The following is a 13,249-nucleotide window of genomic DNA, read 5'->3' as shown; positions in this document are numbered from 1 at the left end:
AGGGTGTTTCCTAATCCCCCCGCCTGTCCTCTGCTCCGTGAGCCCTGCCTAGAAGAGGGTAGCTAGATAGATGCAGCTTAGCACCAGCCGTGGGCGGGGGCCAGACTGTCAGGTTTTTTTCTTCTCATACTTTTTATTTTGTGATTTTCATATATACACAATGTTGAAAAAATCCTTCCTTTTTAAAACTTATTTTTGAAATTGAAAAATACCTGTGTATAGTTAGAGGGTACAGTATAATGTTTTTATGTATGTACACCTTGTAGAATGAGTAAAGCAGGTTAACTAACATAACCTGTTCGTATACTGCTTAGTGTTGAGAATATATAAATCAGCAGTGTTGCAATGCAGGCGTACATCATTAATAATTAATACATTGTAATCCTCATTCTGGGCAACTGGAAGTGATTCTTCCTTGGATCCCTTGACCTTTCTGCTAGCCCCTGGTAACCGTGATCTGCTCTCTTCTTTGTGAGTTTGGCTTTTTAAGGGTACTCGTGTAATGCTTGTCGTTGTGTGCCGGGCTTATTTCACTGAGCGCATCCACCATGACACAAATAGCAGCATTTCCTGGCAAGAGGAACACCTCTGTAGTATACACTGAGACTTCACAGCCGTCACCGTTTCATCACGTCAGCTTTACTCAGCTGACAGACACCTCGCCTGTAAATCCACGAGCACACGTCTCTTGGGAGCAAGCATGTGCCCCATGGAATGGTGGTGCCGGTATTACCCCACCCAACAAGCTGATCTTGCCTGGTGTCTGAGACCAGGCTCACATTCGAATCTCTCTGGGTACTCCCAGCATGACTGTTAGAGCTTTCTTTCTTTTTTTTTTTTTTTAAATCAGCATCTACTAAGGAGGGACACATTGTATTTTGTTATGTCTCTTTTGCCTTCTTAAATCTAACACCCCCACCACTTTTCATTTTTTGGTCTTAGAACATTGATTTTTTAAAAGAGTCCAAGTTATTTCCTTCCAGTTTCTAATCCAAGATAGTTTTTCAAGGCCCTCAACATCAAGCCACCCTGTCCTTGAAACTCCGTAACCTATGGCCTGTTACTCGGGACTCAGGGGCAGTACAGTTGGGGGGCTAGCCTCTGGAGGGGTGGCTTTGCTGACACCGGAAGAGCTGACTTGTGGCAGCCCGTTCTGAGGATTGGGTTCAGGTCTCAGCCCTTACTTAGGTACTTACTGAGGGCCCTTCAGCGGGGCCTTCCTCTTTCAGCTTCAGTTCTTTCATCCCCAAGGCAAAGGGCTGGACTAGGGGCCTCCCAGATCTTGCTCAGCTTTGCCATATGACCTGTGTGCCAGGAAAACGTACTCAACAGCTTCCTGCCTCCAGTGACTGTGCCTCCGAGTGCCACTGTGCCTGGGGGCCAGGGGTCACCTGGAGTCCCTATCCTCCCCTGTTCTGATGTGATCACATGCTCTTTGTTTCCCAGCCGAGATTCTGGAGCTGGCTGGCAATGCGGCAAGAGACAATAAGAAGGGGCGGGTCACGCCCCGGCACATCCTGCTGGCTGTGGCCAATGATGAAGAGCTGAATCAGGTAAGGGGCCCCTACCTACCCCAAGACAGTGGAGCAGATGGGTCAGATTGCCCAAGGGACAGAGTGATGTAGCCAGCACAGGTGGGGGCTGCCTTTTGGATGGTCGGCAGTCCCTGCAGCTCTCCCTCAAAGCCTTATGGTGTATGTCAGAGTGGTGTGAGTATGGTATTTGGGTCTCTGTGGATCCATCCAAGGGAGGGGCCCTGAGGACTTGACCCTGTGGAGTGAGCCTGGGTCCTGTCAGCATCCTTGTAGGTGGCACAGAGGGGCATATACCACCGGAAGTAAGAGCCTGTGTGGGCAGGGCTTACTACTGGAAGGTCAGGAGCAGGGGCGTGTGGCTCACCCTCTGCTCCTGTGCTTTCCCTGTAAGCTGCTCAAAGGAGTCACCATCGCCAGTGGAGGGGTGCTGCCAAACATCCACCCCGAGTTGCTCGCAAAGAAGCGGGGTTCCAAAGGAAAGTTGGAAGCCATCATCACACCACCCCCAGCGAAAAAGGCCAAGTCTCCGTCACAGAAGAAGCCGGTGTCTAAGAAGACAGGAGGCAAGAAAGGGGCCCGGAAATCCAAGGTACGTGATGAGGCAGGGGTCCTGAGGGAGGGACATGGAGGAGCTGACTGCAGGGGCTCGTGCAGTTCAGGCAGCCGAAGTCAGGGTCTTGCAGAGTCTGGATACCACAGGGGGACTGGGCACGGGGAGGGCGGCCTTCACAGAGCTGAGGAGGAACCCTGCGCCTGACCTTCCAGGGAGAGGCGCGTGACGCGCGAGGGGCTCTGACACTCAGTTGCAGAACCCTCTGCTCCCAGCGCGTTCCTGTAGGGCTGTCCTAGCAGCTTGTTCCTTGGCTGCTTTGACAAGGATGGATGCAGGCACTTGCTGCTGCCCCTGGCTTGCAAGGAAGGTCAGGTCCTAGGTGCTGATCTCCTTGTGGTGAGGGAAGCCCCCTTTGCTGGTGTGACCTGATACTGTGTCTGGAGGGGGGAGGGACAGCACTTCCTGGAGGAAATATAACTCAGTTGCACCCGAGTGAGGGTCCTGAGGACTTGACTCGTGTGGAGTGAGCCTGAGCCCTGTGAGCATCATCGTAGATGGCACAGAGGAGCGGCTGTGCCCTCCATCAGGGGGTCTGGCCTGGGGACCGTGCGCTGTCTTGAATGCAGGGGACACTACAAGGCAACAAGAGCACCTGCTCTTCACTCTTGGTCTGTGCTGCCTGACCTGGCCATGGCCTTTCAGCTATTGTCACAGTCTCCAGGGCCAACAAACAAGGGTGGTGTGGTCAAAGCTTGGTCTTGAATAAAATGGAATCTTGAGGTTTCTGGTCCCAAGGATTGTTGGCTTCCAGCTAAACTGGGAGGAGGAGATGGCCTCTCAGACTCTGAATGAGAAGATCTGGGAGATGCCCCCTGAGGTCTGGTGTAGCCTCAGGAAGTTCTTTCTGCGTCAGCCCAGATGCTCTGACCAGGGTGAAATGATAAGGACGTGTTTCCAGGATAGCCCATGACCAGGCGAGCTGTGCTCCGCCACCCCCTAGCAGGCCGACTCCTGTGTTCCTGCCTGTGCCCCTAGGTGACTGACTCTTACTCACTTGTGGAGGCACCTTCTTCGCCCCCTAACCTTCTCCCATCCACACTATTTTCGGACTTTCTTCAGTGAGCTGCCAGAGACTTTATTTCTTTGTATACCCTTTGGGGTGCACGTGCACACTTCCCTGAAAACGCAGTCTAAATTCCTCTTGCCAGTGCGCCTCCCACCCCAGGCCCAGGGTCACTCGCAGCTCTTGGAGGGAGAAACCCGACACTGAAGAGAGTCTTGTAAGTTATTTCCAGACGCTCGCATTCCACCCAGCTCTGGAGTCCAGCAGGGATTTCACAGAATGCTCTGTTACTCATTCCTGCTCACTATAAAATTAGCAGATTGAACTGTTTGTTTTCCCCCCTTTCAGCATTCACAGTTGGGAGGAGGGGCAGAGCAGGGAAGGCAAGGCTGTGCACCCCTTCCTAAAAGTTAGATTATAAAGATGCCAAGTCCATCGTGTCTTGAAAATCGACCCCAAGGGTGGTGCTTAGTGATGGGACCAGCAGGCACAGGGCACAGTCCTCACCTTAGCCTTCCCTGGCTGGGTCCAGCCATCGCTCTTTCACGCGTGCGATGCTTGCTGCTGTGTGAGCACTGTCTCAGATGCCCGTGTCTGCTGGCAGAGCGGGCCTGGACCTCATCCCCTGTTCCCCTCATCTCCTCCTGACAGTTGGTGCTGCATGCCTTGTTAAACATTCCAATTTCCCAAACACTGGGAATATTTTTTCTTTCTTTTTGGACTTGAAATACAGGGCACCCGAGTGCATGTGTGTCTTTAGCTCCTAGTAGCTATATTTGGAACTCAGGGTTTCTAATAACCATATGCCAATAATCACTCGAACATTCAACTTTTCCCTTGATTACAAAAGCAGGAAGTCTGTTATGGTGGTCTGTTTTTCTTCCACACAATAAAACACATTGTCTGCTTACTGTACTAGTATTTGGCTAACATTAAACCCTGGGGGAAGCTGAAATTGGAACCGTGAACAGCTAATTTTCAAAACATTTGTTTAATGTAAATTGTGGTGTCAGCTCCCAGAAATGGTGGAGAACCCTGCGTCCCCAGGTTTAAGTGGAATGTTTGAAAATAAGCTTCCCGGGACACATGGGGACAGCCTTGGTCCCTGCTAAAGCACTTGCAGTGAGAGGGAGTTGGTATTTTTCAAGTGTCAACACGTGTATTCTGAGTCATAATTTTCCCCCCAATTCTTTGTCATTTGAAGGTTTTGAAAATTTCCAGTTGTGACAGCTGAGTCAGCTATAGTGGAAACAGTTACAGAAGGCAACAAACCCAAGGGCGGGGGGAGCCCCGAATCCTGGCTGTGCCTTAGGGCTCCTCCTTTCTGCTTGGGTGGCCTCAGGCAGGTTTGTTCCCTCTCTGTGGGTCACTCTACCCCCACCCCGAGACATGATAGCGTCCATTCCAGCCTTACAAGTAAGGGACTGTGTGCATAGTTGCACACTGTGGTTTTGCACAGGCAGTAGGCGTACAGAAAAAACTACATGGAATTCACAGTTTTTCACATCTGCATGAGCATAGCTTTTAATTCTGCTTTCCATAAAATTGGTGAAGTCCCCTGTGTTAGAGTTCGAACAGCACAAAGGAGTAAGCGATAAAAATCATATTCCTACCATAGTGCCCCCGCTTCTCCCCAGGGCAGTCTGTTTTCCATATCCTTGCAGAAGGCCTATCACTAGGAAAATCCCTCCCCATCCTGCATGTTCTCTGTTCAAGGTGACCCCTATGACCCAGTGTTGGCTGAGAGTACCAACTATGAGGTCAGTGCCTGGCCTGTGTTCCAGTCCTGCTGTGCCCAGCTGTGTGATCCTGGCCGGTTACCTCATTCCATTGGTGTTCAATGTCCTCATCTGTAAAATGGAGTTACACACAGCGTGGCCATGAGGCTGGCAGGAAAATTCATGCTTTGAAGTACCTGACATGGTGTACCGTTGGCTGCTGCTCTGCCCATGGCCATTCTCCTACATCTCCACTGTAGGGCTGCTTAGGGCTTCCTAGAATGGCTGAAGTTAGTGAAACCCACACCACCAGTGCTCTACAAAAGGACATGAGATTGTTTCTGACACTCCAGGCACATGGGCCACAGTGCCTGTCACTGTGTATGTGGGGTCTCTGTGCCCACGAGCAAGTCTGTCCACGATGGAGTTATCAGGGTGACGCTGCTCGGCTTTTTTAACTCCATTAAGAAATTCCAAAAGCCACCTTATTCTTTGCACATTTAATTCCACGTTGTTGGCAGAAGAGTGAGTCTGCGTCCAGCCAGTGTACTGCACTGGTGATAGTTCTCAGCAGTGTCCAGCAAGGGGTGCACAGTCATCACAGCAGGTGGGAGGGCCAGGGGCTGCGACAGACGGACAGTGGCCTGCTGGTGGCCTACAGGTGGTACTTTACATCCGTCAGGTGACTGCTCCCCTGAGGGGACCCCTGAGCACTGAGCTGCTGGAGTGAGGTGTTGGGTCGTTCACATGCCCATGTGTAGAACGTGCCCAGCACTGGGACAGCAGGTGGGCCTGGAGGGAGCACACTGGGCTCCTCCAGAGAGAATTGGCAGGACTCGCTTGTGGGTCCCTCACAGTGCTGGACCCTGAACACCCTTGGCAGTGGGGAAAGCCTGCCTGCACACCCTTCTCAACATAAGGTTTTCACATGCGGAAAACAAGATCCCTGAGAGTCAGAGCAAACCATTTATGCCTAAATCCCCCCAGGTTAAACCATGCTGTCAGAGTGTTTACTAAGAATCGTAGGGCTCACTTTTGGGGATCACTTAAAAAATCTCCTACAAGTTTTCAAATGCAAATTGGCATCACCACCAGCACCCACCTGTCCTTATGTGAAAATCACCCTGCTGGATCCTCTTACTCCGCACCACCTGGCAAAAGCCTGGGGTGATTTTGGTAAGGGCTTCTTTACTGAGCAGTAAATATTTAAACTATAAATTCTGGTGAGGGACGCCAAAGAAAGGAGTTGGTCTTTCTGAGAAGCTGCTATACTTATAATATTTCACTGGCCTTTTAATGAAACTTTAGGTAATTCAGTAGGGTTAATGATTTCACATAAGTCTTTTTGGACAGTCGGTTCTGTAGATGCTTAAATACGTTTCCCAGCTCACTGTGTCCTAACACACTGTGTGCTGCTCAGAACAAAGCTGAGAAGTCTCGATCACACAGGGACCTTGGGATCGGGAAACAATGTAACGGGTAACTAAGTCCTCATTTTGGAGATGGACCCATCGGGATGTCTGCTGAGTTTCTTCGCCTCCATACTTAGGTTTTAAAAGAATCGACAGGGTAGTGTCACCATTTCATGAACAGAATGTGCATTTTAATGCTACCAGTTTATGAGGAAGGGGCATAATTTCAAAGGTTCTGTGAGAAGCTTAGGGGTGGTTGTTGGGATCTGAACGTGGTAACATCTCACAAGATAATGCTGCATGTAACCACCGCACTGCCCCATCCCACAGCGTGGTGCTCTGGAGGAGAACAGGCGAGCGCCCTGCCAGAGAGCCAGGGCAGGCGTGGCTTCACTGTACCGCACTTACTGTTTTTCAGTCAGAAGTCTCCAGCCTTCATCCCGTTGTCCAGATGGTAAATGGAAGGCTTAGGAATGTGAGCAGTTTTCCCAAGGTCACACAGTGGGGCTGGGACACAGATGGAGAACCTTAGAGTTCACCGTCGTGTCAGTGTTGTATCCATGACTATGGCCCTCTCCGCGTGGCAGAAGTCCTTCTGTTCTGACAGTGGAGGGCTGCAGAGCTGCCCACTGCGCAGTGAGCAGCGACAACAGCTTTAACAAATCTTTGCTGAAAAGCACCAGTGCTATCACAGGTTAGGTCCTAGGACCTGGCTGCGTAGGCAGCTGCTGACTTGTGTGGGGCACAGGAAGGCTCAGATTCTCCTTCCCAACAAGGAGAACAGTCCCGTGCTCTGCCTCCCCCTTGCCTGAGAGCCTGTCAACTCGAGCTTTCTCACGGCAGAAGCTCTGATTCCCTGCCTACTTATCCTCTGTGGGAATACCTCCCTCATTCTTAAGTGTTTGCTGGGTGCCTCTTGTTTGGGTGGTAGAATGGGTAGAGTAGAACAGTGATTTTTTAAACTTTTTTTTCTTATCTTCTGCAAGAACTTTCAGGAGCATTTTATCACACACATTTAAAATTTGATGGCTAAATTTTCCCACAGTGTCTTTGTTTAAGATTTATTTATCTGGCCGGTGCCTCGGCTCAGTAGGCTAATCCTCTGCCTAGTGGCACCAGCACACCAGGTTCTAGTCCCGGTCGGGGCGCTGGATTCTGTCCTGGTTGCCCCTCTTCCAGGCCAGCTCTGCTGTGGCCCGGGAGTGTAGTGAAGGATGGCCCAAGTGCTTGGGCCCTGCACCCCATGGGAGACCAGGAGAAGTACCTGCCTCCTGCCATTGGATCAGCGCGGTGCGCCAGCCGCAGCGCGCCGGCCACAGCAGCCATTGGAGGGTGAACCAACAGCAAAGGAAGACCTTTCTCTCTGTCTCTCTCTCTCACTGTCCACTCTGTCAAAAAAAAAAATTATTTATCTGAAAGACAGTGACAGAGGCAGAGATGGAGATCTTCTATCTGCTGGTTCAACCCCAAAATGGCCACAAAGAGGTAGATCTCAGCCAGGCCAAAACCAGGAGACAAGAACTCCATTGTGGCAAGGGCCCAAGTACTTGGACCATCTGCTGTCTTCCTAGGCTCACCAGCAGGGAGCTGGATTGGAAGCTGCCTAGACCTCCAATATGGGATGCCAGCATTGCAAGTGGTGGCTCAATCCACTGTGCCACGATGCTGGCCCCTCCACAGTAAGTTTAAATAGCTGCAAAGGGTGTCATTTTTGGTATACCACATGTACATTTTTTTAAAGGTTTATGTGAGAGGTAGAATTATAGGCAGGGAGAGACAAGAGAAATTCTGTTAGATCACTCCCCAAATGGCCACACTGGATGGAGCTGAGCCAATCTGAAATCAGGAGCCAGGAGATTCTGCTGGTTCTCCCATGTGAGTGCAGGGCCCAGGCACTGGGGCCATCTTCCACCGCCTTCCCAGGCCTTTAGCTGGGAGCTGGATTGGAAGTGGAGCGGTCGGGACACAATCTGGAGCCCATGTAGGATGCCACCACGATAAGCAGAGGCTTAACCTGCTATGCTACAGTGCCGGCCCCACGCATGCATTTAAATACAGAGCCATCGCTCCTTGTTTCAGTGTACCCACTGAGATTCAAGTGCCTGAGGTTTAAGCAAATAGACTGTTGTGAAAGGCAGAAAAGTTATCTTATTTTCTCCATATTTCCTTTCACTTGCCTTACAGAATTTCCACCTAACCACGTTTTTATGCTTACAGTATATTATTGATTTCTGAAACAAGGATAATCTACATAAATTTGAAAAATCTTCCTGGGGCCTGTGTAAAAGCACTGAATGAGTCGGAGTCTGTGGGATTAGGTAGTTACCACGTTTATTGACAGTACACAGTTGATCAACAAATACATCATGAATTTGATTAGCTAATAAGGAAGAGGTAAAATTTTATTGGAAATCATCTTGAGGTGGGATGGGTGGTAGATTTTTTTTCCTTCCAGTTCATTCAAGTCTGCTAAGATGAATGTTGCATCTTGCTAAAAGAAGACACAGACCAGCACCTTACTTTTGTATTTACATAGCTAGAAATGTCTGGGAAATCTTGTTCTCTAAAATTAAATGTGCCTTGGAGGGCTTTTGTCTTATCTTCCAGTCCTCTGAGTGCTTTTTGACGTACATCAGCAGTCACACCATCACCTGGCATCAGCTTGTTTTCATACATGTTTTGTTTTAGAACAGTTGCAGAATAGCAGAAGAGTCACCCAGATGTGCAGAGTCATAAATGCCCTGCTGCCAGGGTCCCTGGGGTTGGCGCCTGCAGGGCCCCGGTGGATGAGGACACAGCTGGGAAACGCCCAGCAGGACCCTGCCCTGAAGCGGGCCCTGTCAGCCTGCTCTCCAGTGCTGGGGCAGCTCTTCACCTGGTGCGTCTTAAATTTTGTTGCAAGCATGGAATTAAAAAGACCTTGCTTGTGAAAGGCTTTGTTACCTTACCCTTCCCTTTCTTGGTTCCTGCAAAGTATACAGGAAAGGCTTTACTAAGACTTGCCACGTAACTGTTGATTGGACCTGTGTCACCTTCCCTTGTCAGATCTGTAGCTATACTCGAAGGATTAGGAAGATCACAATAGTGATACTTTTAGTGTGTCTGCGCCAGTATTTCTAGATAAAATGCCTTATATCCTGTTGATATCAAAATCTTGGAGCTTCACACTCAGCTCTTTATATTTATGACAAATATGCTGACAGTTCCTGATTGTTAAGTCAGTGGAATCTTTCTCAGTGTCAGGAACGCTATTAATGTGTTCATGAATCCTCAGTGGACAAGCGGCTAGGGTGCAGACCTTAATCCAAGTTTGTTGCCCAGTTTCATGCCCCAGAAGGCAAGGTTGTCTGCAGCAGTTTTCTGAGCCCTTCTTTCAGGGCTTCCCTGGGAAGTGCTGTACTTCTAGATTGTAACTGGGGGAGGGAAAGGTAATGTGTGTAGACAAAAATGGCCATTGATCCTACTGTCCTTATTCTGCGGTGTATGCGGGTGCAGAAAATCCTGGAACAGCCATCTCTAATTCACAGAGCTGTGTGTGCACTCTGGGACCTGTGCCGAATCTGTGCAAGAAGCCCCAGAGTGGCACCTCTGCCAGTAGGGCAGGTGCCTCTCAGGCAGCTCAGGTGTAGGCAGAAGGTACAGTCAGAAGTTGAGGATGTGGAACCTGTTTAATTTGAAGTTTTCCATGCCACAAAACTCTCAGGAGGCTCTTGGGAGCCGCAGGGTGCACATCCTTCTGTTTGCAGAGTTGTACCAGGGACAGGAAGTCCCCAGGGAGTCAGGGAGGCTCAGCCACAGCCAGCAGGTGCACCTGTCTCCAGGGCTGGTTTAAGGAAGGAGCAGTGGGAGAGAGGGGGAAGGTTGAATGGTTATCTTTGGTCGGCTTTTTGGTTTTTGAGAACCAGGGGAGTAGAATAGTATCGACGTCATCTTGAACTTGAATGTGTTCCAACATCTGGAAAGGATGAAGATTCTTAATTAAGAGACAGTTATCTGGTCTGAATTTGTAAAAATAATTCTAAATCATCCCTGTAAAGTGAAGTTTCCCCTTCAAATAGCTTTTAAAAAGAATTACAAAGTGACGAAAATACAGCTTAACACCCTTCACTGAGCTGCAGACTTCACAGTAACTCTGCAGCCTGCATTTGGAGGGATGCTGAGAGTTGGAGGTGGTGCAGTGCCAGTTTTCCCTGGAGTGTTGGGACGAGGGCTGGGAGCAGCCTGCTTGTTAGAAAAGCCCAGACTTGTGAGGCCTCCTCCTGTGCAGACCTTGTTCTGACTCTTCTGTTTGTGCAAGAAGAAGCAGGGAGAAGTGAGCAAGGCAGCCAGCGCCGACAGCACGACCGAGGGCACGCCTGCCGACGGCTTCACGGTCCTCTCCACAAAGAGCCTCTTCCTGGGCCAGAAGGTAGGCCGATGCACAGCTTTGGTCTGCTCTAGGGCCCCCAGAACAGAAGGGCAGGACCAGCTGCACTGGGAGGGCCTGAGCAGCCGAGCGGGTGGACGGAGTATGGGTGTGGGTCTCAGGAGACCACAAAGCTGAGGGAGGACTCTGGCAGGTGGGGGAGGGACCTCCTTAGGGGATTGGGCCCTTGGAGTTAGCTTGGTCTCAAATTGCACCTGCCAGAAAACTAGGCAGAAGCTCAAATCCCAGTTATGCAGAGTGGAAGATAAGCTTCCCTCCTGATGGGTGCTGAGGTAGAACCCTTGATCTGACCCAGGGGATGGGAGTGTTTTCAGATGTGGGGTGGGGGGCCAGGGGTCTCTCCCTGGACCACCGGAGGCCTTGTCGAGTCCCCAGTTGTCTGTTTTAACCGTGGGCCATGTATTTTCAGCCACCCCAGTGATGCACCTTTGCCAGGACACCATGGTTTTGTAAAAGATGATTCACTTCTATTGAAAATAAAAATGATGCAAAGGCTTTTAAGACCTGACAATGAGAGTCAATTAGTATTTCTCTACTAATGTCAAAATGGGTGGGGAGAGAGGAATTGAGCTTTGCTTAATTTTTTTTATCGTACATTTAAAAATTTAAAGGAATGGATTTGACCTGCCATGTACATTTGTGTTCAGTTTGAATGTGGTAACAACTTGGTTCTGAAGCTGCATCATTTTTAAATCGTCACTGTCAATTTCCTTCTGCATCACAGCGACCCTGTTCTGCTCACTTCACCGCGAATTCTCCTCCCGCTCCTTCCCCTCCCCTGTCACTAACCGCACCCCTTCTCTCACAATGCCATGCCTGTGGTGGACTCTGCTCCAGAAAATAACCATTCCTGTTTACATTTTATAACCATTATCTGTGTTTTATATGCATTTTTCAAAAGAGCAGTAAGCAGCACTAGTTGTCATCTTAAGGTCTGGGCTCGAAAGTGTTCTCCACTCATTTAAAAAGATTTCAGCGGTGAAGGCAGCCGCCTGGCTGTACTTTCGCACCCTCTGACGTGCCCTGTGGGTGATTTGTTGAAAGTTAACATGACCTGCCATCCAGAGTGCTTCAGGTTCAGCTCAAGTAGGAAAACCCTGCTGCTTAGGACCAGCTCCGGTGTGCGCCAGATCCCTCATGCTGGTGACCAGTCGGGACTTGGAGGCCTCTTAAGTAGGTGGAACAGTCCTGGCCCCGGAACTACCGCCTCACCCTTGGGTGCCCCAACACTGGTTTTTTTCCTTTCCTTAGGTTCTTTCTGCTCCTTCCTCTTGGCCCTCACACAGCCAGCATCAGATCAGAACTCACAGCCTCATTGCTGGGTGAACTCAGATATTTCCAAAAGAACTGAACTGACAGATGCTTAGTCTAATGCCATTTAAGAACCAGCCTAGAATGAAAGCAAAGGGTTTGACATTGAAACTGATGTGCCTGCTCGATGTTGTGACTTTTGGAGGGAGGATCCCAAAGGATTGGGTGAGCTGGTCCAGTCTGACCGCCCAGCCTCCTGTGCCATATCACACTCCACAGTCCCTCAGCCACTCTGAAATTAGTGTTCCTGTGAAATGTACGTACAACTCAGTGGCCAGGAAGAGGTGTCCTCAGATCTAGCAGGTCTCGTGCCTTTAAGCAGAGTAGCTGCCTCTTGGTACATGTGGCTTCACAAAGTAAAATCGCATCAAAAGTTAGCCTGAGCGCTCATGTGAGGGACCAGGGGTCAGTGTGCTCTCTGGAACCTTGCACCCTGCAGCACGAGACGGAGTGAGCTTTGTTAGTTCTGGGTATCACTCTGAGGCTGTACTTTGTGGCCTTTCTTGGCTGTTACTGCTGGGCGAAAAATCATGGCATGGAATTCAAAAGGATCAGGAATCATCAAATAGGCATGTACCATTTTACACAAAGCACATTTTAAGTGTTATCACAGACATTATTTTTGACTTGGGTTTTAGGGAGTGTTTCCCAAAGGGTCCTTTGGAACCATGACACATGGCACCCTGTGTTCCATGAGTCTGGTTTTTCTGTTGTGACAAGGAAACCAGTGCTTGAAGAGGGCAAGCTCAGACTGGGGAGGTGGAGATGGCAGCCTTCAAGGCCTGATTGCTAAGCTATCACAGGAGGAGCCTGGGATCTGATCGTATTTCACACTGAAACCTCAGGAGTAATTGCCCTCTCCACACTATGGTTTTCCCCAGTGTTCACACACATTGTTGAATTGCTATAAAAAGAACAATGCTGTGAATCCGAATCAGACACCTGTTTTTGCTTTGTTGTTTGCCTGAGATTTGCAGCCTCTTTTTAGAGGCTTTAAAACCTAGTGGTTTTATTTCAAAACTGATATTTTCAGTGTGTAGATGTATAAGTCATTGTCAGTGGTAGTAAATGATCTAAGGCTCCTTGAACCAACATAGTTGGGAAAATGATCTAAGGAGGGAGTGAGTGAGTGAGCCTGCATCTCCCAAGTGATGAGGATTGTGGCCCAGCCCCTGAGGCCACTGACCCTAGGTGTTGGGTATCCAGGGCTTCCTCCCTGTGGTCCCTGCTG

At 49.6% G+C, this 13,249-nt stretch overlaps 1 protein-coding gene across 9 annotated transcripts in view; it reads left to right on the top strand.

The window, feature by feature from the left end:
• MACROH2A1 (macroH2A.1 histone) overlaps positions 1–13,249 on the top strand; it is a 64,618-nt gene that overhangs the window by 31,875 nt on the left and 19,494 nt on the right. For 5 of the 9 annotated variants that reach the window (XM_070076117.1, XM_051843403.2, XM_051843405.2 and 2 more), the window contains exons 3-5: positions 1,447–1,553; positions 1,927–2,124; positions 10,579–10,689. In XM_070076117.1, coding sequence (XP_069932218.1) covers positions 1,447–1,553; positions 1,927–2,124; positions 10,579–10,689 — 416 coding nt within the window. The remainder of the gene's footprint in view (positions 1–1,446; positions 1,554–1,926; positions 2,125–10,578; positions 10,690–13,249) is intronic. The other 4 variants (XM_070076118.1, XM_070076116.1, XM_051843406.2 and 1 more) reach the window with 1 other exon arrangement.

The sequence above is a fragment of the Oryctolagus cuniculus genome, chromosome 6 (genome assembly GCF_964237555.1).
Source record: "Oryctolagus cuniculus chromosome 6, mOryCun1.1, whole genome shotgun sequence".
In the NCBI taxonomy this organism is placed as follows: domain Eukaryota; kingdom Metazoa; phylum Chordata; class Mammalia; order Lagomorpha; family Leporidae; genus Oryctolagus; species Oryctolagus cuniculus.
This window is presented reverse-complemented; position numbering and strand designations above follow the sequence as displayed.